Here is a 26,577-nt window from a genome sequence, read left to right on the forward strand (position 1 = left end):
TGTCCCATTATGGTAATGCTTATGTTCTTAATCTATTCGGAGCCTGTCAAGCTGCAGTTAAGCTGCAGCAGAATTCTGTTTTTGTGCTGCTCTTACACTTCTTGGTTTGTATTGTTTTATTATGTTTTATTGTACTATTACGCTTATTTTTTATTGCACACCACTTTGATGATCTGATCCTAGGTGGGCTATCAAATAAACCTAACCTTGAACCCTGATAGTGCATGGCCCCTTTTAGCGCAGTTTAATAAAAGTGACCCTATGTTTCACATAACATGATAATGGCATTGTAAAATTGGCAAGTAGCACATTTACATGTAGAGAAGCAATGAAAGCCTTCTAAAATAACCTCCATCTTATTGCTCTCTACTAATACAAATGTGTGACTTATTTACCAGCACAAACGAACAGTGGATCCAAAAAGAGTCCTCTCACAGAAGGTGTTTCCTAAACAAGGTCTTTATTTCAAATTAATATTTATTGAGAAAGCAAAAAAACAGCAAAGCTGAGACAAACCTGTATAATTCCCAGCGCTTCTGGTATGAAAGCTTCCACACATCACAGATTTCCTCCGATTCTTCCTCATCCATATGATGTGTCTTCTTCAGCTCCTGCTTAACCAGATTCTGTAGTTTTCTCTTCATGTCTCTGGTTATCTGGCAAATTAATAATGCAAGAGCACATATGTTTTATTTATATACCTACATACATGTATTTATAACTCTAGTGCTCACAAATGGAAGTAATGTTTCCAAAGTCCGGGTGGGTGCCCACCTAGGCAATAGTGATAATCACATGATATGGTTCAATATAAGAGCGAAAGCCGAGTGCAGACACACAACCTCAAATTACTGGATTTCAGACATGCTGATTTTGGTAAAATGGGGGATACTTGAAGAAGGAGCTGACGGCAGGGGAAAACATTGGAGAAGTAGAAGCGCAGTGGTTCAAGCTGATGAAAGCTGCTATAAATATGGCAGCAGATCTTTATACAAGGACAGTACACAAAAACAAAAGAAACAGGAAGCCTATACGGATCTCCAAACAAGTGGCTGAAAAAATAAGAGCAAAAGAGGCTACGTTCAAGAAATACAGAAGAATAGTAACCACGAAAAAGATTAGCAGAATAAACTCAAAGAAGCAAAGAAGGAAATAGGATTAGCGAAAGTGCAGGCGGAAGAAAAAAATGGCTAAAGGTGTAAAGAGAGGTGACAAGACCTTTTTCAGATATATTGAAGAAAGGAGAAAAACTAGGAATAGAATTAGTACACAAAGACACTGAGAATAGCTAGGTGGAAAGTGATGAGGATAAAGCGAACATGCTAAACAAATACTTAACCTTTGGTGTTCACAGAAGAAAATCCTGGAGAAAGACCGTGGTTGGCTGCCGAGGGTAAATCTGGGAATGGAGTGCATATTGCACCATTCACCATTATTATTTCTAGAATAAGCAACATAAAATGTACTGTACTGTTTTGGGATCTTGCCAGCTACTTAAAACCTGGACTGGCCACTGTTGGAAACAGGATGCTGGGCTTGATGAACTTTCAGTCTGTCCCAGTATGGCAACGCTTATGTTCTAAAGCATTTATAAACAACTGGAAAATCTGAAAGTGGACAAAGCAATGGGGCCGGATGGGATACATCCCAGAATACTGAGGGAGTTCACAGAAGTACTGGTGGGACCTCTTAAGGTTTATTTAATAGACCTTTAGAGATGAGAGAAGATCCGTAAGATTGGCAATGAGTGGACGTGATCCCTCTTCACAAAAGCGGAGACAGGGATGATGTGGGAAAATACAGACTGGTAAGCCTCACATCGGTGGTAGAAAAAATAATGGAGATGCTGTTGAAGGAAAGTGTCATATCCCCTACCTCAACACAAGTGGCGCCCTCGGGCTGCGCAGGTTCCTGGCAACACACACATTTGACTGGCTCAGCCTTGAGCCATGTCTGTGTACTTCTTCTCTGGCTGCAGGCTCCTTGATTGCATTGCTCTCATGCACCTGCATCTGCTCTCTCTGCCTGGTTTCCAGGCTCTTTAATTGCCTTCCTACCACTCACCTGTGTTGACTTTCTCTCTGCCTACCTGACCTATGGAAGCTCTTTTCTTCAACTAGTTCCTGTCTATGTCAGAAAGCCTGCACTATTTCTGGGATGCTTTCCCTCTGCTTCACTGCTTCGGCTTCTACTTAGGTAAGAGTTTCTCTTCAGTGTACTCTTCTGTTTGCTGCCTGCCTGTAAAGACCCTGCTTAGACCTGGATTACTCTTCTGTTTGCTGCCTGCAAGACCCTGCTTGGACCTGGTTACTCTCGTCTGATGCCTGCCTTAATATCCTGCCTGGACCTGGTTATTCTCCTGTCTACTGCCTGCCTCAATATCTTGCCTGGACCTGGTGATTCCCGGGTCAGTTACCCGCCTGTATACCTGCCTGGACCCAAGACAATCCTTAGCCTGCTGCCTGTCACTCTGTTGTGACCCACTCCTGAGCTTCTTCTTTCTGCTCTCCTCTGGCTGGACTCTCTGGGCGCCCCTGTCCTGGCCTCTCAGTATAAAAGTTCTGTCGGCCGCCCGCACCTGGGGGCTCAACCCTCGGCGGCAGTCACCACAGGTGAACTTCGGGGTTGCTCGGCCGCCAAGCAGAACCCGGGTCTGTGTCTTTTCACACCCAGCAGCTCACTGCTCTGCACAGGAACTCACCATATCTGACAGAAAGGTTAGTTAACTTTCTAGAATTCAACATGTTGCAGGACCTGCGGAAACATGGCTTTAACAAAGGAAAATCCTGTCAAATTAATCTGATTGATTTCTTTGACTGGGTGAACAAAGAACTGGATGAAGTACATGCACTAGATGTAATCTATTTGGATTTCAGCACAGCCAATAAGCTGAGAAGGCTGAACTTAGGATCCAAGATGAACTGGATTGGAAACTGGTTGACCAATAGGTGGCAGAGGGTGATGGTAAATGGAATCTGCTTGGAGGAAAAGAAGGTGAGTAGTGGAGTGCCTCAGGGACCAGTACTGGTGTTGATTCTGTTTAATATATGTCTGAGAGACATTGCTGAAGGGTTAGAGCTGTGGTTCCCAAACCTGGTCCTGGGAACACCCCAGTCAGTCAGGTTTTCAGGATATCCACAATGAATATTCATGAGAAAGATTTACACTCACTGCCTCCACTGCATGCAAATCTTTCTCACGAATATTCATTGTGGATATCCTGGAAACATAACTGGCTGAGATGCCTTCAGGATCAGGTTTGGGAACCACTGGGTTAGAGGGAAATGTTTGCCTTTTTCTGGATGACACGAAGACAGCCAATAAAGTATTTATTTATTTATTTACAGCATTTATATCCCACATTTTCCCGCCCAAGGGCAGGCCCAATGTGGCTTACAGTAATTTACAAAAGCATACATCAGAAGCGCCACCTGGAGAAGGACACTTTAGCGTGAACACAAAGCTAAGTGGTTTTGGGGCGACTTCTTTTTTTAAAGACTTGCTAGGTGTGCATTCAATAGATTATATGTGAATTAGGGTTGCTCTAAGTGTTAGCACCAAGAAGATACAGTACATTGTTAGATGGTATAGTGGACACATAAATCACAGAGCAGCACACTTAATAGAACTGGTGACTGATAATACATGTGGAGTTTTTTTTTTTTTTTTAAAGCTATATGATGGTACGCCGAGCTCAAGCCTTATAGTCCGCTGAGGGGGACTGGCTGGGCGGCGATTCTGAGGCTTTTTTTCTCCACATCAAAATTAGTGAGTCCACAACATAAGCTACAGGCAGTGTGAGCCTGGGCTAGAAGTTAAAATGCAAAGCCAAGAATTGCAGAGTGATGCACTTGGGGCGCAGAAACAGAAAGGAGATGTACCAGATAGGAGAGAGATTGATAAGCACAGCTCAGGAGAGGGACCTTGGAGCGATGGTGTACAAGGATCTGCACATGGTCACGGCCAGAAGGATGCTAGGTTGCATAGAAAGGGGTATAACCAGGAGTAGAAAGGAGGTGTTGATGTCCCTATACAAGTCGTTGGTGAGGTTCCACTTGCAGTATTACGTTCAGTTTTGGAGGCCATGTCTTGCTAAGGATGTAAAAAGCCTTGAAGTGGTTCAGAGAAAAGCGACCAAAATGATATGGGGTTTGCATCACAAGACGTATGTGGAGAGACTTGAGGACCTGAACATGTATACTCTGGAGGAAAGGAGAGCCAGTGATGGTAATATGATACAGACATTCAAATATTTGAAAGATATTAATATGCAAACAAACCTTTTCCAGAGATGGGAAGGTGGTAGAACTAGAGGACATGAACTGAGGTTGCAGGGGGGGGCCGACTTTGGAATAATGTCAGGAAGTATTTTTTCATGGAGAGGGTGGTAGATACCTGGAATGCCCTCCCGTGGTAGGTGGCGGAGATGAAAACGGTAACAGAATTAAAAAATGCGTGGGATAAACCACAAAGGAATCCTGTATAGAAGGTGTGGAACCAAACGAGGTTAGTGGTGATTAGATGGCAACACCAGTAGTTGGGAAGCAAAGCCAGTGCTGGGCAGACTTCTACAGTCTGTGCCCTGATCGTGGCTGGACAGATTCAGCTTCCGTAACTAGACAAGGTCAGTGTCAGACAGACTTCTATGGCCTGTGCCCTGCAAATGGCAAATCAAGATCACATATACATATCATAACTTATACACTGAGTTTATCTTGTTGGGAAGACTGGATGGACCATACTGGTCTTTATTTGCCGTCATCTACTATGTTACAGAAATAAGAAAGTGGGAGTTACACCTGGTTCTTGCCATTCAAATTCCACTAAGCTACTTACACTTGCTTGCTGTTCTATTAGGAACGGCCCGGTATTCACTGACACTTTTATATCTGACTGGGGTCAACAACCACTGGAGAGGATTAAAGAGGGGTTGTGTCTTCATCCCTCCAGCGGTTAGCTTCTCAATCAGGACACCTTTTTGTACCCTGGACAAGAATGAAACACGTCTAGATAAAAACATCCTTCTTTGTTGCCTTGGACGTTTCTTCCTGTTCCAATATGTTGAAGATGTACTAATTTTGGGCCCACCCTACTAGTCCTGCCAAAAACAAGCCTCCAACACGCTCTCTTACTATTTGGACAAATTGCAATATAAAATATCCAAATTCTGCCTACTGAATTGCGACTTGGACTTTTTAAGCAGATGGACTTTTTTTTTTGCCATTTTGAGACATCCATCTGCTTCGAAAAAGAGCACCATAGTGTCCATAACACACAAAGTAAAATAGTTAAACCAACATATACAAATTCCACCAATATAATCATACTACTTCCCAAATGCCTCCTTAACAATAATGTCTTCAACTGCATATGGAAGGACAAGTCTCTTTTCATGCACAAAGAGGAGAGGATCCCAACAAGATAGACCATATACCGAAAAAGCTCAGACCCTAGTTGACCTGCTGATCATCAAAGGACAGATGTAGAACTCAATTTCTTATCAGTAGATTGCAAAACCTGCCCAAGCTGATAAACCAACAATAAATCTTGCAAAAAATAAGGGTTGCCATCCTGAAGTGCCTGGAACACTAAAACAATAATTTTAAATTGCCTATTTATGTGTGACTGAGATAATTGACACTGACTCCTGAGGCATGCGCAGTAAGCACCGAAACACAGGACTGCGTCGAGTCTTTGAATTTTATGTGAGAATAAACCTGCTGTTTGGATATACATCTGATCTACCCCCTACTTTTTCTTTTTTTGTACATTGTGTGATTTGTAGTTAGAGGGACACTTCTTTTTGTTTTATTTATAAAATGGGCACCCAGAACTAATACCAATATTGTACAAATGCTCTTGCACAAATTTATACCTGCTCCAAAGCAGGGTATAAATGTGTGTGTGTACCCACATCTATATAAATAATTCTCACCTCCAACGTTCAGTGAAGCACTGAATCTACTGTTCCTAGGGTAGGCTGTCAGCACCACTCACCCTCCTAGGCTGTCACCAACTCTCACCCTCATTCAAAGAACCGCCCTCAGCCACGCCCCTTCCAGACATAATTCACAACCCCAACGTTCTAATGAAGCCACATTTTTCCTCTCCAATTTCCGTCATGGTGTAGATCGCAGTGGCACCATGACTGTCTGCTCCGCCCTCGCGTCAAACGTCATGATGTCGAGGGCCGAGCCACGGAGGACCGACATGGACGCACCAAGCACCGATACACGAGCTGCAATGGTGTCTCACGTCACACACACAGCGCTTTCAACTCATTTAAGCTGACTGCAGTCATTCCCCTTCTCTCTCAGCGGGCCGTCCAACCGCCTGGACTTACCGCCACACCCCCCCCCCCAGGTCAACGCTCCTCCTCCTCCCCCCCCCCCGACGGCGACGCACCTCCTCTCCCCCCCCTCGACGTGGAGGCAGGCATCGCTTTCAAATAATTCACCTGATTGAAGTCCTCCTGATTGTAAAAGAAGCACATAAGAGCAGAGGGCTGGCTCGCCTTCAGCGTTCCCCTGCTTTCTCAGCGCCCCGCCCTCATTTCCTGTTTACTGTTGGCCGGGACGCTGACAGAGCAGGGGGACGCTGAAGGCGAGCCAGCCCTCTGCTCTTCTGTGCTTCTTTTACACTCAGCAGGACTTCAGTCTGGTGAATTAGTTGAAAGCAGTGTTGCCAGGTACCCGGTCCCCAAACCCGCCCAAAAAGTTCACACCCCCACCCCCACCGTCATCAACCCCGCTGCCATCAACCCCGCCTCCTCTGTCATCGCCCCGCCCCAAAACATCAGCCCCGCCCAAAACGTCACTAGCCCCACCCCCGCGGCCCGAAAAACCACGAAAAAAAACCAAGCCCAAAAACAGGAAAACCGCCCACCTGGCAACCGTGGTTGAAAGCGATGCCTGCCTCCACCTCGGGGGGAGGAGGAGCGTCGACCTCGGGGGTGGGGGAGGAGCGTCGACGACTTCTACAAAACTTGATAGCAAACTGGATTGGCCACTGTCGGTGACAGGATGCTGGGCTAGATGGACCTTTGGTCTTTCCCAGTATGGCACTACTTATGTACTTATGTACTTTAATAAGGACAGCCTTTATTACACCTTCTGTAAATTATACAAAACACCATAGTAAGATATCAGCTTCTTAAACTAGGGCATACTACATGGTGATACATGGTGAAATTGGCACCAAGCAAACTTTTGAATTTCAATTGGTATGCCCATACTGTTGTTATATAGCTATTGCTTAAGGTTCATTTAACAGCATATGTGCAGCTGGTAAAAACCTGTTCATGATTTCTATCAAGCAACTTTATGAACCATATCATTGTGGAGGAGAAGGTTCTTACTGTTAGCAACACCCTAACAACATTACCATTGGATTTCAGTTCTTGCCATGGCTACGACAATATTATGTAACCCCTCTGCCAGTTTTACTTTACCATGGAAGCACCGCATAGCACACACACAAACAGCTACACTCAAAGTGACACATGCACGACTAATTTAATTATGCTTTCCACAAAGGTTAACTTTCATTTTCTTTCTTTCACTGTTTTACACATAATGGGAACACTATGATGACAGATCAAGGCTGTAACGAGCCTCCAGCCATGATCTACTTCTTGCTGTAATACACTACAAAGGAATATTTCATCCAATGGCTGAAAGGAGCAGTTGCCCAGGGACCACTGTTATATCTAAAGGCCTCTTTAACTAGGGGGGGGGGGCTGCCACACACTCTCATTCTCTCTCACACACACACTCTCACACAGACAGCCTCACTCTGTCACTTACACTTTCACTCTGTCTTTTCTGTCTCACACACTCACTCTCACACACACTCTCTCTCTCTCTCTCTCTCAAACATACACACTAAGGAAAAAAACCTTGCTAGCGCCCATTTCATTGCTCTCAGAAACGGGCCTTCTTTACTAGTATTTTATAAAATGCATAGGTACATAACAATTCCATCCCAGTTCTGCCCACAGCACGCCTCTAGGGAGGTCTATACATGACATGCATATCAATATGAGTCATCTTGTCAGCACCCATATTTCTATGCCTGTATTCAGACACGCAGTTTTATAAGAACCCTTTTCTGTGCGTTAAAATATGCTTTACATGCAAATAATGCTTTACAGAATTGCCCCATTCATTAATACTTATTTTGATTTAGCTCACACCTTTTTCAGTAGTAGCTCAAGATGAGTTGCATTCAGGTACACTAGATAGTTCCCTGTCCCCAGAGAACAATCCATGGGGCCCTTTAGCATGCACTATATGCTGTGTATCCTATTTTATACCTATGGGTCATGTGGCACTTAGTGTTGCCACTATTTGGGTTTCTGCCAGGTACTTGTGATCTGGATTGGCCATTGTTAGAAACAGGATACTGGGCTAGATGGACCATTGGTCTGACCCAGTATGGCTAATCTTATGTTCCAGTCAGAATGGCTTTGCTTTGGGTGAAGGGTGGGGAAGGGTGTTAAGCTGTATGTTTCTTGTCCAACTGTACAGAGATCAGAGGTCCCATGCCTATTTGCAACAGCGTTGAGAGAATATACTGGTACTCGGAATGCAGCCTTTTCGATTACAGGTCCTCAAATTTGGAACACAGCTATCTAAGATTGTGTAGCAACGTGGACCAATTCTGCAAACAGTTGAAGACATATCTGTTTGTGAAAACATGGGGTTGATATCTTTGTTTGATATATGACTGAAGGGCTTTTACCTGCTTGTGATTTGTTTCTGATGAGTTTTTTTTTGTTTTTGTTAGAATTTTATTATGTATGTTGTTTTTGAGGGCAGAATAGAAATTGTTAAATAAATAAATAATATCGCTTGGAAAAATCATCAGCATATGAATTCCCCTGCCCTGTTTTGGGGAACTGCAAAGGTGTTTTTTGTTTTTTTTGGGGGGGGGCGGGGGCGTAACTGACTACTCAGTAAATTGAAATAGGGCCTTCAACAGTTACCGTGAGATAACGTGGAATGCAGATACACAAAACTGAAACCCTGGTTTTAAAACATGCTAATTTTAGTAAAATGTGAGAGCACCTGAAGAGAGAGCTGATGGAATTGAAGGCCATAAGAATAGTAAAGACAAACTGAAAGGAGCTAGGTCATGGGATGCTAGGCTGTGGGTAGGACACCGCGTCTCAGAGCTCCGAGGCCCCGCTGAAAACATCCAGCCCCCAGCACCTTAAAAATTGGGAAAAATAGCCCCCAAAGAAAGATAACAGCAGCGGAACACAACCCCAGCCAGTGGTCGACCAGGGCGCCTGGAGAAACACTAAAATGTCGCTCAAATCCGCAAGGAAGGAACTCGAGGCCGCGTGGGGGAGAACAAAATGGCGGCGGTAACCCCAGCCGGCGAATCAGTTAGCTCAGCCTGGGCGGCGGAAATAGCCGAGGAAGTCTCCACTTTACTGGAAGGGACAGTGGACAAAAAATTACAGAAAATTTCTGACCAAATAGAAAAGATGGATGGGAAACTCGGAGGGCTACGATAGGAGTTGGCGGGTTTCCAGCAACGGATGTCAGATGTGGAAGACCAATGCCAGCAAATGGAACATAAACAGCAAGCCTTAGAGAAAAAGCTGGATCAGTTGGAACAGAAGGTGGAAGACCTAGAGAACAGGTCGAGACGGAACAATCTAAGGTTAATAGGACTTCCAGAATCGTTACGAGAAGTTGACTTACGAAATTTCCTGGAAGCATGGATCCCCAAAGCGCTCAACTTGCAACAGCTGGAACACTCGCTGAAGATCGAGCAAGCGCATCGGCTGGGGAGACCAGGACAAGACACGGAAAAGCCGAGAGTAGTTATATGCAAGATATTAAACTATGCCCATAAGCAAGATATCCTATGGGAGTGGAGACTGAAAGGCAAAGTGCAATACGAAAATAATACTGTTCTCTGCTTCCAAGATTTCTCTGCATCGGTGGCGGCGCAGAGACAGCAGTTTGCGGAGGTCTGTAGGCGCTTATATGATAAGAAAGCACGCTTCGCCCCAATGTTCCCAGCTAAATTGAGAATTCAGCATGAGGGAGCCCAGCACTTCTTCCAATCTCATGCAAAGGCCATGAAATTCGTCAACCAAATGGACAGTGGAACAACAAAAGAAAACGGTTGGGCAGGTACCAGCAGAGCCCTTGAACGAATTGGACACGGGAAGCGCCGGAGGGCCTACAGACTGATACACAGGACCGAAGCAGAGACAATAAAATAGGAGTGGACATGGCTAGTTGAAAGCCATAAGGAACAAGCACGAGAGATATTTTTTTTCATGTAGTTTAAATGGAGCAGGACAGAAGAATGGAGTAAAGATTGCAGGTATTAAAAAAAAAAAGGGGGCGGGGTTATAGCTGATCACACAGGCCTGCAAAGAAGGTATTGATAAGCTGTACACTGAAGGAATGACTGGTGGGAACAGGGCACATCATTTGTCAAGGTCAAGAACTGGTGCTGGGAAGGCAAAGCGGGAAGGAGCTGTGACCGGTTCTCTAGCGAGAACACTTAGGCAGATAGGGGGGAGTGGGCTAGAAGGGGGGAGGGGGGGCAGGAGGGAGGGATGGGTAGTTATGGGGAAGGTTTTTTTTTCTTTTTTCTCTCTCTATCATCTGTCAGTTCTCCTACTGCTACCATCATCCTTTACGTATGGTTCTTCATGGAGGTGGGAGCCAAGGTGGAATGCTGCTGGTCAAAGGAAGGAGGGTGCCTATGGGCTGGGGGGGGGGGGCACCCTTCTGTATACAGGGCTATCGTACTTTAGTATGGGTATAAAACAGAAAGCTGAACACATTTAAGTTAATCTCCTGGAATGTGGGGGGAATCTCCTCACCTGTAAAACGCACAAAAGTCCTGCAGGCGTTGCGGAGACACAGAGCAGACATAGCGTTCCTCCAGGGGACCCATCTAACCAACAATGAGCACAGCAAATTTCAAGAAGGCTGGGTGGAGGTGGCAGTGGGCTCATCAGCACTGGGTAAAAAGGGAGGAGTGTTGATATTAATTCCGAGGGCCCTACAAATGCGAATTAAAGCTATAAAATGGGACGAGGGTGGCAGGATAGTGATGGTGGAAGTGGAAAAGTGCACATCCACATATATTATTTGCAATGTATATCCACCCAATGTGTATGACCAGAAATTCTATAACAAGCTAATGGAACTGCTGAGCCCCCATCAGGGGGGAAATGTCATACTAGGAGGGAATTTTAACATGGTGGTAGACCCCGGGATTGATAGACGTGGAGACCTGGGAACGCCGCATAGATATCAATCAAGGCGTGTGCCTTTCCTCTGCTCGACTCTAAACATGATTGACGTGTGGAGGGTGTTGCACCCAATGCAGAGGGACTATACTCACACCTCCAGAGCACACTTGACTCAATCGCGTATTGATTATTTTCTCATATCCTGGGCACTATTTCCTCAAGTGCCAACAGCAGAGATAGGCCCATGCGAGATTTCTGACCATGCGATGGTATGGCTCGAGTTGCAAGTTACTGGGGGGGGGGGGGGGGGGGCGGGAGGGGAGGGTGGAGATTCCCGTTTGAATTGTACAGAGATCCGCAGTTTAAGTCGTTCATAAGTGAAAAATGGCAGGAATTTGAACAATTCAACGGAGAGCACTGGCACAATGCGGCCCTGTACTGGGAAACAGCCAAAGCAGTCATGCGGGGAGAGGTGATAGCCTATAGAGCAAGAGCCAGGAAAATGAGGGACAAAGAGATCCTTCGCTTGGAAAGAGAGGTCCGGGTGAGGAGGAAGAGACTTGGTGAGGAGGTCACGGAAGATAACAAGAAGGAGTTGCTCATAACTCAGAAAAACCTAAATGAACTTCTCCTAAGAGCACAGAAATCGCAAATGTACTATAAACACCAGCTATTCCAGTATGGAAACAAAGCTGGTGCGTTACTGGGTAGGTTGGTACAAGGGAAAAAAGGCCCCTCACGGATCCTGCAAGTGAAGGATGGAGGCGGAAGTCTCCTAAGGGAGACAGGAAGTATCATAGGGAGATTCAGGAAATATTATAAGACACTATATGCAGATCCTACAGACACTATGGAGGACAGTAGCTTATACTTATCAAACAAAAAGCTGCCCAAGATCACAGAGGAGCAAAGGGAGATTTTAAATAATCCCATTGTAGAAGGGGAACTGTTAGTAGCCCTGCAGCAGAGTGAGATACATAAAGCGCCGGGACCAGACGGATTCAGCACAGCTTTTTATAAGATACTACAAGAGCAGGTCACACCTCCACTGTTATACCTATTTACCACCATGGTTTCAACGGGGACAATGGCAGACTCCCTCAACGTAGCAAAAATTATAGTACTATGGAAGCCAGGGAGGGATGAGACTGAGGTTGGATCTTATAGACCAATTTCCCTGTTGAATAGTGACCTTAAACTATACGCGAAGATTTTGGCCAACCAACCGATTGGCAAAGCTCTTACCTCAATTAATAGCATCTCCTCACGTTGGGTTCGTGAAAGGCAGGACAGTGGCAAGCAATATAAGAGCCCTGCTGGCATCCTTGGAAACAGTGGAACGACAGAAAAGTCCTTCTCTGGTTGTCAGTTTTGATGCCGAGAAGGCCTTCGATAGGGTGGTGTGGGGATTTATGTTTGCTGTGATGAAACAGATGGGTATTGAGGGGGCTTTCACAGAGGCGATAGGTGCACTTTATGTAAACCCCCAGGCATATCTGTGGATCAATGGGGAACAGTCATCCTTATTCCCGATCAGGAGGGGCACGAGACAGGGGTGTCCTCTCTCGCCCCTACTATTTGTTTTGGCACTGGATCCCCTGATCAGGGAAATTCAAGAAGGGATAAATTGGGGATCCACAGGGTTTAGGGTATCTGCCTTTGCAGACGACAAACTGGTCCATCTCACCCAACCAAAACGTTAGTTGGAGGCCTTATTAGAATTATTCCAGGAATATGGCGATTTTGCCGGTTTTAAAATTAACTATTCAAGATCACTAGCGCTGGCAACTGATCCCAGTGTGCGGCAGATGTGGGGAGAAGCATTCCCATTGTGATGGGCATCAGAATCAGTTCAGTACTTAGGGGTACAGATCCCCAAAACATCAGATATACATTCGATGAATATAGGCATTAGGTTACAGCCTTGAAGGACCGGTTAGACAAATGGGGAGTCCTACCACTCAACCTACATGGGAGAGTGCATCTGTTTCGTATGGTGGAATTTCCACGATGGCTCTACCTATTTCAGGTATTCCCCATACGATTAAGGGCTAAAGACTTGAATCAGCTACTCAAACATGTTCAGAAATTCATTTGGAGGGGGTCTAAGCCAAAACTCCCTCTGAAGTTAATGATGGGGTCGTGGAGAGAGGGAGGAATGGGATTGCCAGACCTTCGTCGTTACAACCAAGCCAGTCTACTCTGTCACCTGGGCGATTGGCTATTAGACAGGCAGGATTATACCCCCCGTAAACTAGAGCAAGAGTGCTTCAAACCTTATCACCTGTATTTTTTGTTGCAAAGCCCAAGCCGTCAACTCCCGGCATGGGTGAGTAACAGTGTATTCGTTGGCTCCTTGAGAGAGGTATGGAGAGAGTTGAACAAGGCCTGGGGGCTAGCGGCGGAGGTAACAGATCTTTTGCCTCTGCAGGGTAACCCACAGTTCAAACCCGGCACAGAGAACAAAGTAATTTGTAGATGGGCAGAGATGGGGATCACTAGATTGGAACATGTACTAGACTCTAAGGGGCAATTGTTGGAGCTTGGAGCCCTAGGGATAGGCATCACTCAGAGTCATCAGTTTGCATACTACCAGTTAGCACACTATGTCAGATCTTTGGAGCAAGGGAAATTGAGCAGTGGACATGGACATCATATAAGGGAATTCTTTAGCACCGTGCCTGGGAGGCGCCTATCGGTATCTGGACTAGAAAAAGAACTAGGGGAGTTAAGTAGGGGTAGAGACACAGGACGCATTCTAGGGAAATGGGCCCAGGACCTGAAGCATCCAAACTTGCAACTGGACTTTCAGAAGCTATCGGCCAGAATACCCGCACTGTTGGGAAACGCAACCTTAAGAGAATGTCAATACAGGATTTTATATAGGGCATACATGTCAAAATATCAAGTGTCCAAGTTTGGAGGAGTGGCTGACTCCTTATGTTCCAAGTGTGGGCAGAGGGGAGGTACACTATATCACTCCCTTTGGGAATGCTACAAGATCCAGAACTTCTGGAGGCAAATTGTGGGGTTTTTAGAGTTTGTTTTAAAGGGTGGGATTCCGTTTACTCCGCAGGGTCTACTCTTAGATAAGTATGAGTTATTTGCGCTGCACACTAGAGGGGCTCGGCAGTTCATAAGGAAAGCAAGTCTAGTAGGTAAGAAATTAGTTCTAAAGGCCTGGGTACATTCCGATCCCCCAGATTTCTGGCACTGGAGGAATAGCTTATACGAGCTGTTGATGATGGAGAGGAGAGAGGTGGGATCCTCCCCCCCAAAAAAGAAGGCATTCCTGGAAATTTGGGAACCTTATATACAGTCCTTGGCACCCAAAGCCCGTAGTTTTATCCTCAACCGTCTATGAAGTCTCCATAATACTGGAGTTTTTTTTTTTTGGTAGGGGGATTTTCAGTAGGGTGGGCGAGGGGAGGGCGTGGAGGGGAGGGGGAACAAAAAGTCTTTTTTCCATTTCTTTCTTTAGGCATACAAAAGGGTGGGTAGAGAGTAGAGAGCTGCACGGCTTCCGTCCCCGCGGGAATCCTGCGGAACCCGCGGGATTCCCGCAGGGACGGAGGCAATTCCTGCGGGGTTCCCACGGGGACGGAAGCTGTTCTGCGGGGTTCCCGCGGGGACGGAGTCAGTTCCTGCGGGGTTCCCGCGGGGATGGAACCAATTCTGTGGGCTTCCCGTGGAATTGTAAGCTCCACCTGCACCAGCCTCTCATCTACCGAATACCAATTTCTTTGAGTGCTGTCTCCTCCTCCTCCTCATCCTCTTCCTCCTTGCATAAATGTGGAAAGTCTTCCATTAAGGAGGTGGTAGAGTCACAAATGATGACGGAATTCAAAAGGCATGGGATGAACACAGAGGATCTCTAATTAGAAAATGGAAGTTATAAAAAACCTAACCTTAAATGGCTGCATGTGTGTGGATGTGTCAAGTGACGCTTAGATGGCGACTCTGGCAGTGATGAACTAGGGCTGATACCTGGCAGACTTGTATGGTCTGTTTCTCATACATGGCAATCTGGTGTAGGATGGGCTGGAAAGGGCTTAGACAGCAACTTCAGTGGCTGGAACATGAGGACAGTGCTGGACAGACTTTTATGGTCTGTGTCCCACAAATGAGAACATGAATAGGCTGGAGTGGGCTTCGATGGCAACTCCAGCAGTTGGAACATAAGGATGGGGCCAGATAGACTTCTGTGGTCTTTGTTCCAGAAACACGAAAGAAAGACCATAATCAAGTATATAATATCACACTTGTTGATTTAATGATGAATTGATCATGAGTGTGACTATTGGGCAGAGTGAATGGACCGTTCAGGTCTATTTGCTGTCACTTACTATGTTACTATTAATCCTCTTTGCTCCCAGGCTGGTGCACAGACCTCAGCTCTGACACAGGCACGAGAATCAGATGTTACCTGACCTACTGGTGCGTGCATGTGGCGACCTCTCAGCACACACTGCCAGTGAATCAGAGACAAATCTTACATGTGCGCACCAGAGTGTTCTAAGTTCCAACTTCCGTTCCTTCCTTGCCTACAGTGCTGTGGCTCAAATCCAGAGAGAGACTGAGGGAGCTGACTGGAACTTTCTTTTATGTACTATTAAATTCTTACGGGGATGGGTTAAATTCTTACGGGGATGGGTGGGGATGGGTTAAATTCTTGCGGGGACGGGTGGGGACGGGTTGGGATGGTTTAAATTTTTGCGGGGATGGGTGGGGACGGGTAAGATTCCAGCGGGGACGGGTGGGGATGGGTAAGATTTCTGTCCCCGTGCAACTCTCTAGTAGAGAGGGAGGATAGGGAGGAGAAGGCCAGGTTGTTTAAATTTAAGCGGTCATGGAAGTTAAGTTAAGGTAGTTTTTGTATAAACACTCAACCATACATAAATCTTATCAGGTCCTGTTATTGTCAGTGTATAAGGTTGATTGGTGTTCAGCAGCATAAGTCAGCCACAATAGGAGCAATGCTCTCCGGAATGGGAGAAGGGGGCCATCAGAGCACAGGCCCTAAGACTTCCCCCGGGACGAGGGCTTATACAGATCTTGTAACTAATTCTGGTTAGAGGCCTTTGACTAGGGGTTTAATAAGGGGCAGGGGAAGGGGAGGCAACGTGTAACAACATGATGACCGTCTATGTACTCATATTGTTATGTATGACCTGCTAAGGGAATTCTATATGGAAAAAAGTAACTGGATTTGTTAACAATGCAAACTGTTGTTATACCAAGGTTGGGAAATAAGGGGTGGGAAGGAGGGGGGGAGTAGGATAAGTAGGGGGAAGTAAGTGGACAATGTTAATATGTTTCTTGGTTGTATTGCTCTAGTGCTCTGAAGAATATGTTCAGTTAAATTAGGTATGAGAATGTAAAGAGATATTTCTTGAAGTATCATCAATAAAAAAGTTGAAACGTAAAACTGAAAGGAGCTATAAAATCAGGAAGGTAAACAATTTAAGGAAGGTAAACAAGAGCAACAGAAAAAGGAAACTGTTATGGTTCTCCAAACAAGTGGCTGACAAAATAAAGGAGAAAGAGGTGGCGTTCATGAAATACAAAAGAACACAAGAAGATAGATTACCAGACAAAACCGAAAGAAGTGAACAGAGAAATATGGCTGGCAAAGCTGGGGTGGAAAAACAAATGGGTGAAAACAAAAATTGGTGACAAGACTTTTTCAGGTACATTAGTGAACGGAGGAAGGCTAGAAAAAGAATTGTAAGACCGAAAAATGCTGTGAACCACTATGTGGAGAGGGACAAAGAAAAAGCAAACAGGCTTTAACAAATACTTCTGTTCTATCTTGATATATGAGAAGGAAATAGATTTCAGTGGAATTGAAGGAGAGCAGATGCAGTCCCTCTTCATAAAAAAGAAACAGAGAAAATGTGAGAAACTATAGGCTGGTAAGTTTTACTTTGATGGTTGGAAAGATAATATAATGGAGGCGCTGCTCAAGGAAGGATAGTGATTTCTGGGAATCCAACGGGTTACAAGATTTGAGGAAACATGGTTTTCCCAATTAATCTGATTGATTTCTTTGATTGGGTGATCAGAGAAGTGGATAGTGGACTCATGCTAGATATGATCTACTTAGATTTCAGTAAGGCCTTTGACATGGGTCCTCATAGGAGGTTCATGAATAAACTTATTTACTAACATTCTTCCACTACTCATGATGTACTGTAAGCCACTTTGAGCCTGCAAAGAGGTGGGATAAGGTGGGTTACAAATGCAATAAATAATAATAATAATAATAAATAACTTAGCGGGCTTAAGTTAGGACCCCAAGCTGTGAACTGGTTTGGAAACTGGTGGACTGACAGATAGCAGAGGGTGGTGGTAAATGGAGTCTACTCAGAGTATAGATATCTAAGTAGTGGAGTGCTTCAGGGATCGGTTAACAACATTTTTTGAGGCAGGCTTGGAGTTGAGTATAATGGGGGGGGGCACAGTGCTGCAATGAGCTTGACTATATTTTTTATGTTTATGTTTGTGATTGATGTGATTTTATTATGTCTGTATATTTGTGTTTCGTGTTAGATAAGAGTGGTATATAAATGGTAATAAATGAAATGAAAATGATTCTATTCAACATATTTGTGAGTGACATTGCTAAGTGTTAGAAGGAAAAGGGAAATGGGACTTGATACACTGCATTTCTGAGGTTTTTGCAACTACATTCAAAGCGGTTTACTTATTTTGCCGATTTTACCTTTTTGCCGATGACATCAAGATTTACAACAAAGTGGACACCCCAGAGGAAATGGATCACATGAGAAGGGGTATAGAAAAATTAGAAGAACGGGGGAATCACTTGATGCTGTAGTATGGGAAGATGCTTGTCTGACCTACTCTGGGACTCCCATTGCAATTTTATTGGCACTTTGACGTTGCATTGGTCACCCTTCATGTCTAGCGATCGCTAACCTTCTGGGGAAGTGCATGGACAAATTTCTGGAGTGCTCGGGAGAACCGATGGCTACCAAATTAACTGAAAGGATTGTGACAAAGGGAAAAAGGAGCCAAAGACAAAATGGTGACTCCCGCGTTGGGGGCTGTCTCCCAGTTCACAGAGGTGGCCCTCTCGGAGCTGCAACACATGGTGCAAAAGGCACTGGGCCCCAAGTTAGAGGAACTTCCAGGCCAAATTACTAATCTGGAAGTGCTCCCAAGACTGCTAGATGCACAACAGAACTAGAAACACAAATGTACGGGCTTGAAGATGGAATGCAGATGGCCGAGGCCACTCTGCAACAACTCCAAGATACCAAGCGTGCCCCACAAGACCAAGCTAGAGGACCTTGAAAATCAGTCCATGCAGGGTAACTTACATTTTTTGGCATACCAGAAACCATTCCAGACCAACACCTGCTGACAACAATAGAGAGCTGGTTGGAGAAAGTTTTACCCCTGAGCGCAGGCCTGGGCGCACCAGATAGGGTGGAAAACCACGGATGAGCCCCAACCTTGTGTCGTGATTATTACATTCCATAATAATCTTCACAAAATGGAAACTCTGAAAGTGTATAAAACTTCAAGGGATTCATTGGCATACGAAAAGAATACTGTGTGGAAGTTTCAGGACTTCTCAGCAGTATTAACAGAAAAGTGGAAACAATTTCACCCTCTTTGTGCCACTACTACTACTACCATTTAGCATTTCTATAGCGCTACAAGGCGTACACAGCGCTGCACAAACATAGAAGAAAGACAGTCCCTGCTCAAAGAGCTTACAATCTAATAGACAAGAAATAAAGTAAGCAAATCAAATCAATTAATGTGTACAGGAAGGAGGAGAGGTGGGTAGGTGGAGGCGAGTGGTTACAAGTGGTTACGAGTCAAAAGCAATGTTAAGAGGTGGGCTTTCAGTCTAGATTTAAAGGTGGCCAAGGATGGGGCAAGACGTAGGGGCTCAGGAAGTTTATTCCACGTTATGTTTCTATACCCTGCGATTCTGAAAATTTATCATGGCGGCAAGTGACAGGTATAAACCTCACATGTGAAGGTCCATAATTTCCTTTTATACCATAAAGGCTGAGATGTCCCCCAATACCTGCAAACCAGGGCGGATATGGTGATTCTTGCATACGCCATCATACCACATATCACAGTTTTACTTTTCACTGTTCATAACCTGTTCACACTTGGTCTGGGTAACCAGGGAGACCTGCCTTTCTGATCAGTGAACCCATCAGTTGCTTGTGGAGCCCATGGTATCAAAAACATGCTCTGCTGCATCTCTACCTAGTACAAGCTGAGATGTGGGACTGTTTGCTATTGTTGCTTTTGCAGGTATGGGGGTCTTGGGGGGGGGAAGGAGGGAGATTGGGGAGGGTAAGTAGTGGTTTGTATGGTTTTGCTATTTGGGCTGTATTATTGGGGGGGTGTGGGTTTGGATTTCCTTTTTTTTTTAATGGAATTTTTTTTTAATGGAATTCTCCTGGGGCGAGGTTGGGTACCCTGGGAGTTTTCACCATATTCATTTTGTACAGGTGGCACTACAAGTCCTCAAATAACATCCCATGTCTGTTAAACAAGGCATCAGAATTATCTTGGAACATCTCGGGCATAACTTCCATGATCAAACTTGAAAATATTTTGCCACAACTTAACTGGTTCCAGGTTGACATTATCTTCTTGCAGGAAACTAAATTGAAGGATATTGAACATCAAAACCTTAGTTGGGGTAGAGTTGGTAGTGTGCAATACTCTTCTTTCCCACATCATAAGGTGGGCATAGCGGTCCTTTTTAGGAAGTCGATCATGTGTGAGGTTAAGCCCCTTTCGCATGATGAGTATAGCCACTACCTCCTCCAAATGAAATTGTCTGGATATACTTTTAATCTCTTGGCAATTTATGCGCCTAATCAGTACGAGCATGCATTTTGTTTGACGCTTAGTAAAGGTGGTATGATAGACTTATCTGTGCCCTTGTTATTGATTTGTGACTTTAATCAAGTAATGGACCCTGCAATGGACCATTCTGTCAACACAAAGGGCTCACAAGTTAGAGTAGACCGGGGTCTGCTACACTTGTGGTACCAACTTGGGTCTTGTGGGTGTTTGGAGAGTACTCCATCCAATGGAGCGGAACTACCCACATGTCCAAAGCCCATGGCACACTTTCTTACATAGATTATGCTTTTCTCTCCTACTCTTTGTACCACCATGTTAACCGGGCAGAAATTGGCCCAACTTTGATAACTGATCATGCTATGCTTTGGGTGGATTTTGGGGATAAGCATTTTCAGCAGTACTTGCACAACGTGTAATTAAACTCTGGAATTCGTTGCCAGAGAATGTAGTAAAGGCAGTTAGCTTAGTAGAGTTTAAAAAAGGTTTGGACAGCTTCTTAAAGGAAAAGTCCATAGACCATTATTAAATTGGACTTGGGGAAAATCCACTATTTCTGGGATAAGCAAGATAAAATGTTTAGTACTTTTTTGGGATCTTGCCAGGTATTTGTGACCTGGACTGGCCACTGTTGGAAACAGGATGCTGGCCTTGATGGACCTTTGGTCTGTCCCAGTATGTAAAATTATGCAGTTTTTAATGCAGTTTATAGTGACCAACGTGTTGATACACCCAGCTCTTTTTTGGGAAACATCTAAAGTTGTTCTGCGAGGTGATATCATCTCTTACATGGCAGGAAGACAACGCAGGTTATGCCAAAGCATCATACATCTCAAACAGAAATAAGCCCTAGCCAAGCAGCCAAACCCAACAACAGCATACTTGTAAACCTCAAAGCTTAAAGTTTATCCTACCTTAGCTAGGTTCTCATGGCTTACACACAAGCAGTGGAGACCTACACTCTAGCGCAGCTTCTACCCTCCCAAGTCCTCCCTGCTCTCTTCTGCCCAAGGGCTTTTACATCCTGGCCCAGCAGCCAAATATCCCTATGCTACATTGGTTTTGCAGTTCAGCTTCTGACACGGCAGGTTTAGTGCCACCTGCTTTATGGTGGCCAAACTGCAACCTCAGTGAGGGAGTGTTTCTAGGGATGCCTCTCACTATGTCATTCACTCCCTCACAGGGGAATACTCCACACTCAATGGCCTCTTATAAAAGGCTGCCCAAGGACCACAAAGTTCCAACGCTAAAACTTATAAAATTCAGGAATAAATCCATCAGTCCCTGGGGCCTTCACCATCTTAGTGGCCGTAATAATCTTTTGAATTTCTTTAGCTGTAAGTGGTAAGTTAAGGCTATCTCAGTCCTGTTGAGACAATTGAGGCATACCTGAGTCCTGTAAACAATCAAAAGATCAGGACCAGGCCTATGGGGGTGTGCTGCATAAAAGGTCTAAAAATGGTGAAAGAAGAGTTGTGCAATCATATCTCCCATATGATTGCACAACTCTTCTTTCACCATTTTTAGACCTTTTATGCAGCACACCCCCATAGGCCTGGTCCTGATCTTTTTGATTGTTTACAGGACTCAGGTATGCCTCAATTGTCTCAACAGGACTGAGATATATATATCTCCCATGAGATATATATATATATCTCCCATATGATTGCACAACTCTTCTTTCACCATTTTTAGACCTTTTATGCAGCACACCCCCATAGGCCTGGTCCTGATCTTTTTGATTGTTTACAGGACTCAGGTATGCCTCAATTGTCTCAACAGGACTGAGATATATATATCTCCCATGAGATATATATATATATCTCCCATATGATTGCACAACTCTTCTTTCACCATTTTTAGACCTTTTATGCAGCACACCCCCATAGGCCTGGTCCTGATCTTTTTGATTGTTTACAGGACTCAGGTATGCCTCAATTGTCTCAACAGGACTGAGATATATATATCTCCCATGAGATATATATATATATCTCCCATATGATTGCACAACTCTTCTTTCACCATTTTTAGACCTTTTATGCAGCACACCCCCATAGGCCTGGTCCTGATCTTTTTGATTGTTTACAGGACTCAGGTATGCCTCAATTGTCTCAACAGGACTGAGATATATATATCTCCCATGAGATATATATATATATCTCCCATATGATTGCACAACTCTTCTTTCACCATTTTTAGACCTTTTATGCAGCACACCCCCATAGGCCTGGTCCTGATCTTTTTGATTGTTTACAGGACTCAGGTATGCCTCAATTGTCTCAACAGGACTGAGATATATATATCTCCCATGAGATATATATATATCTCCCATATGATTGCACAACTCTTTTTTCACCATTTTTAGACCTTTTATGCAGCACACCCCCATAGGCCTGGTCCTGATCTTTTTGATTGTTTACAGGACTCAGGTATGCCTCAATTGTCTCAACAGGACTGAGATAGCCTTAACTTACCACTTACAGCTAAAGAAATTCAAAAGATTATTACGGCCACTAAGATGGTGAAGGCCCCAGGGACTGATGGATTTATTCCTGAATTTTATAAGTTTTAGCGTTGGAACTTTGTGGTCCTTGGGCAGCCTTTTATAAGAGGCCATTGAGTGTGGAGTATTCCCCTGTGAGGGAGTGAATGACATAGTGAGAGGCATCCCTAGAAACACTCCCTCACTGAGGTTACAGTTTGGCCACCATAAAGCAGGTGGCACTAAACCTGCCGTGTCAGAAGCTGAACTGCAAAACCAATGTAGCATAGGGATATTTGGCTGCTGGGCCAGGATGTAAAAGCCCTTGGGCAGAAGAGAGCAGGGAGGACTTGGGAGGGTAGAAGCTGCGCTAGAGTGTAGGTCTCCACTGCTTGTGTGTAAGCCATGAGAACCTAGCTAAGGTAGGATAAACTTTAAGCTTTGAGGTTTACAAGAATGCTGTTGTTGGGTTTGGCTGGAAGCAAATTTGTGTTATGAAACCCTGCAAGTAGCTGTCTGTGTGTACTGTGAACTTAAGGCTGTCAGCTACAAGCCTGTGTGAAGTTGCTTCTAAACCTAAGAGACTTTGAGGCATATTTTCAAAGCACTTTGGGAGGCTAAGTTCCATAGGTTTCTATGGAACTTTGGGAGGCTAAGTGCTTTGAAAATATGCCTCTTTGTTTGTTACTTTGCTGTACCTGTAAGTTAACAGGAATCAGTGCTTTGTTAATAAAAGGGGTTTTTGTTCATTTCTCCCTTGTCCGATTGTATTTATTTAATGCATCCCGCAGCAACTCGGCTCACACTATCACATCCCCCCTAGAACTAAGGAAGTCTTGACCACTTTTTAATTCCCAAACCTGGAAAGCTGAGCACCTGCCTAACCTCATATCAGCATATTTCACTGTTAAACATGGACCTTAAAATTCTTGCACACATTTTGGCAGACTATCAACCTTCCCAGACGTGTTTTGTGAGGGGACGCCATTTGGTGCTTAACATCCGGAAGGTGTTGGTGGCAATAGCGCATGCACAATCCATCCAACGCTCAGTACGCTAGTGCGTCTGGATGCAGAAAAATCAGATGGATTTGTTTAATATGGATTACTATCTCACTGGCTTTATGTCTGTCAAATACTTCATATGGTGTTGAGTATGAGACATGTTAGATTTTCAAGGCAGAAACTAGGTTCATGAGCCCTTGGGCCACTGCCGAGGAGCGGCAGTGGCAGGCAAAACCACCCCACACCAGAGACAAGGCAGAACTCTGACAGAAACAGCTAGACTTCACCTGTACTTGACAGCCGTTCCCAAAGAGTTGAGCCCCTGGGTGCAGGCGGCTGGCAGGACTCACTGGACTGGGCAGGAACTGGATACCAACAGGAAACATACAACAGAGTCAGGACTAAAAGCTGCCAGGCAGCCACTAAGACAGAAACACAGACAGGTGAGAGTCAGGGCTAAAAGCTGCCAAGCAGCCACTAAAAAGGACCACAAACAAGACAAGGAAAAGCAGACCAGAAAGAAGACTAGGAACTAAACAATAAAACCAAAGCTAACTACACACAAACAAACTAGAACCAGGCAAGAACTCAGACTAAAACTGGACTAGGCAGAAGTGCACACAGCACACCCACATATCAGGGACCTTAAACGATGCAAAGGCAAACAAAGAAGTTTCCAGGTGGTTCATAAAGCCCATCACCAGCTGAAGTTCAAGCTGCAGGAATCACAAGGCAGCTACGGGTGCTGTTCAAGCACAAACCAGAAAAGCAAGTCTGGCAGCCTGGAAGATCCGGACTGGGCTGAAGTCTGGAACGTGTAACAGTTCATAGCAGCCACCGGTTCAGGCCACCAGAGGACGAGGTGAGCACAGACCAGGAAACAGTCACCACCGTAAAACAGCTCAATCACTATTTATGGAATGGAAAGCGAGGCACACTGTCTTTATCCCGAGCCTGCTTACCCAGAGAGTGGGAAGGCTTGGGCTTATTGTAAGTCCATTTACTCTCTTTGGCATGTGGCATGTGACACAAATGATTGGTTCCGGAATGTCTCATTTTTCCTTACTCCAGTGCAGTTTTTCTTGACCGATCCATTTCACTTTACTACTACAAATCATTTAGTTATATGTTGCATGCCCATGGCAGTCAATTAGTCAATTGGGAGCCTTTTGGTATACTTACCCCATTTTTCATCCCTTATGCCTTAGCTGGCAATGCATCATCAGTAAGGTCCTAAAGTTGCCTCCTCAGGTGTCCCTGTTGTTGCCCATTGAAGGTAATGGAACCTTTTTGCCTGGCATGTCTTTTGCTCTCTTCCAAGTATGGCACCAGCGGGCTCTATACTTTCTCTTACAGGCTGTTACTGAAGAGGGTGTGTTGCAACCTCATTCCTCCTTATGCACAGAGTACGGATTAGATGAATGAGATGTCTTTTCCTACTTACAATTTCAAGATTATGTGGTCTCTTTATCCTCGTCCATCCTCACTGCAGAAACTCATGAATTACTTATGGAAACTTATAGTTTGGAGAACCAACAAGAAGTTCCTCTGCAGTGTCATCATAAAACTTTGTTGTATTTGCTTCCCTGTTATGATTTGGCCCCCCTAGCTCAGTGATGGTCAATGGATTTGGGCATTACAGTGTTAGAGGAACATCTCACTAAGAGTGTCTGGAAATATGTCGTGCTCTTACAAAAACGTGCTCCATTCGGAAATGCAATATCAACTTGTGATGCGTTTGTATATAGCTTCCCTCGAGTACACAAAGCCCATTTTGGAACCTCCGATTGTTGTAATTGCAGCCAATCAGAGGCTACTTTGGAACATTTATTCTGGCACTGTCCACTCATTCAAACCTATTGGAAGATGTTGGGCTCTCATGTTTCTTCCCTTTGGAGGGTGCATTGGATCCCATGATCTAAACTGTTATTTGGAGTTTATAACATTGTTAACCCAAAGCTCAAAGATTATTTACGCTTTGTTAAACACATGGTACTGTTGGGCATTAAATGTATTCTGACCTGTTGGCATCAACTGGAGCATCCTTCACTTGCCCAATGGAAATCACAAGCCTCAATGGAACGGAGCATGTTTGCAGACTTGGAAACGGTGCCAGGGAAGAAGTTCTGTGGCATCTGGGAATCTTGTTGGAATTCAATAACTTATACTGCTCATAGTAGACTGCTTAACACCTGATGCCTGTGGGATTCATTGAAGATGTGATATGTACCCACTAGTAAGAATGGCCCATTTCTGAGGCCAATGAAACGGGCGCTAGCAAGGCGCTTTCGTTCCCATCCCCCTCCCCTTGTTGCTGGACTTACCCTTCGTGCTTCAGGGTGGTCGTGGGCGCCCCGCCCTGGCCGTTGACCCGCCCCGCGACGTAGAGAGTGGCTGGCTGGCTCCCTCGCTGCCTGTGACCTACAGCCTGCCTGCCTGGCTCACTCCCTCCGTTCGTCGACACGTAGTAGATCGATGTATGCCCCGCCCTCATGTCAAACATGATGAAGTTGAGGGCAGAGTGATGCAATTGGTCAAGTGTCATAGCTCCACCATCGACGTCATCACGTTTGACGCGAGGGTGGGGCAAACAGCAATGGGGCTAAATTCCGATCTCTGGCACCTCACAAACCGGAAGTTGCAGCTTCATTAGAATGTTGAGGTAGGAAATTATGTGCGGACGGGGCGTGGCTATGGGTGGGTCTATCAGTGAGAGTAAGTGGTGCATGAGTGACAGTGAGTGGTGACAGCCTAAGTGCAGGGCTCCAGGGTTTCCCTGCCACAGAGTGAGCTTCAGAATGTTTGCGGTGAGGATTATTAATATAGATGTTCCTTCTCTCAATATTTAAAATTTTTTTATAATATTTTTTGGGGAGGGGGGATAGGGTGAGAGGATTTGCCCACATTTGGGGTTCTCTGTTTAGTGACGTTGTATTTTCCATGCCTGATGTCTATTGGCTTCTTGTGTCTATAAATAAAGATATTTAAAAACAAAA

General features: G+C 44.8%; 1 protein-coding gene across 1 annotated transcript in view; it reads right to left on the reverse strand.

Moving 5' to 3' along the window:
- The window catches only part of LOC115474434 (NFX1-type zinc finger-containing protein 1-like), a 303,411-nt gene that overhangs the window by 110,370 nt on the left and 166,464 nt on the right, over positions 1-26,577 (reverse strand). Inside the window, 1 exon segment of the mRNA XM_030209896.1 lies at positions 517-656. Within this exon segment, the coding sequence (XP_030065756.1) occupies positions 517-656 (140 nt within the window).

Source organism: Microcaecilia unicolor, chromosome 1 (genome assembly GCF_901765095.1).
Source record: "Microcaecilia unicolor chromosome 1, aMicUni1.1, whole genome shotgun sequence".
Classification (NCBI taxonomy): domain Eukaryota; kingdom Metazoa; phylum Chordata; class Amphibia; order Gymnophiona; family Siphonopidae; genus Microcaecilia; species Microcaecilia unicolor.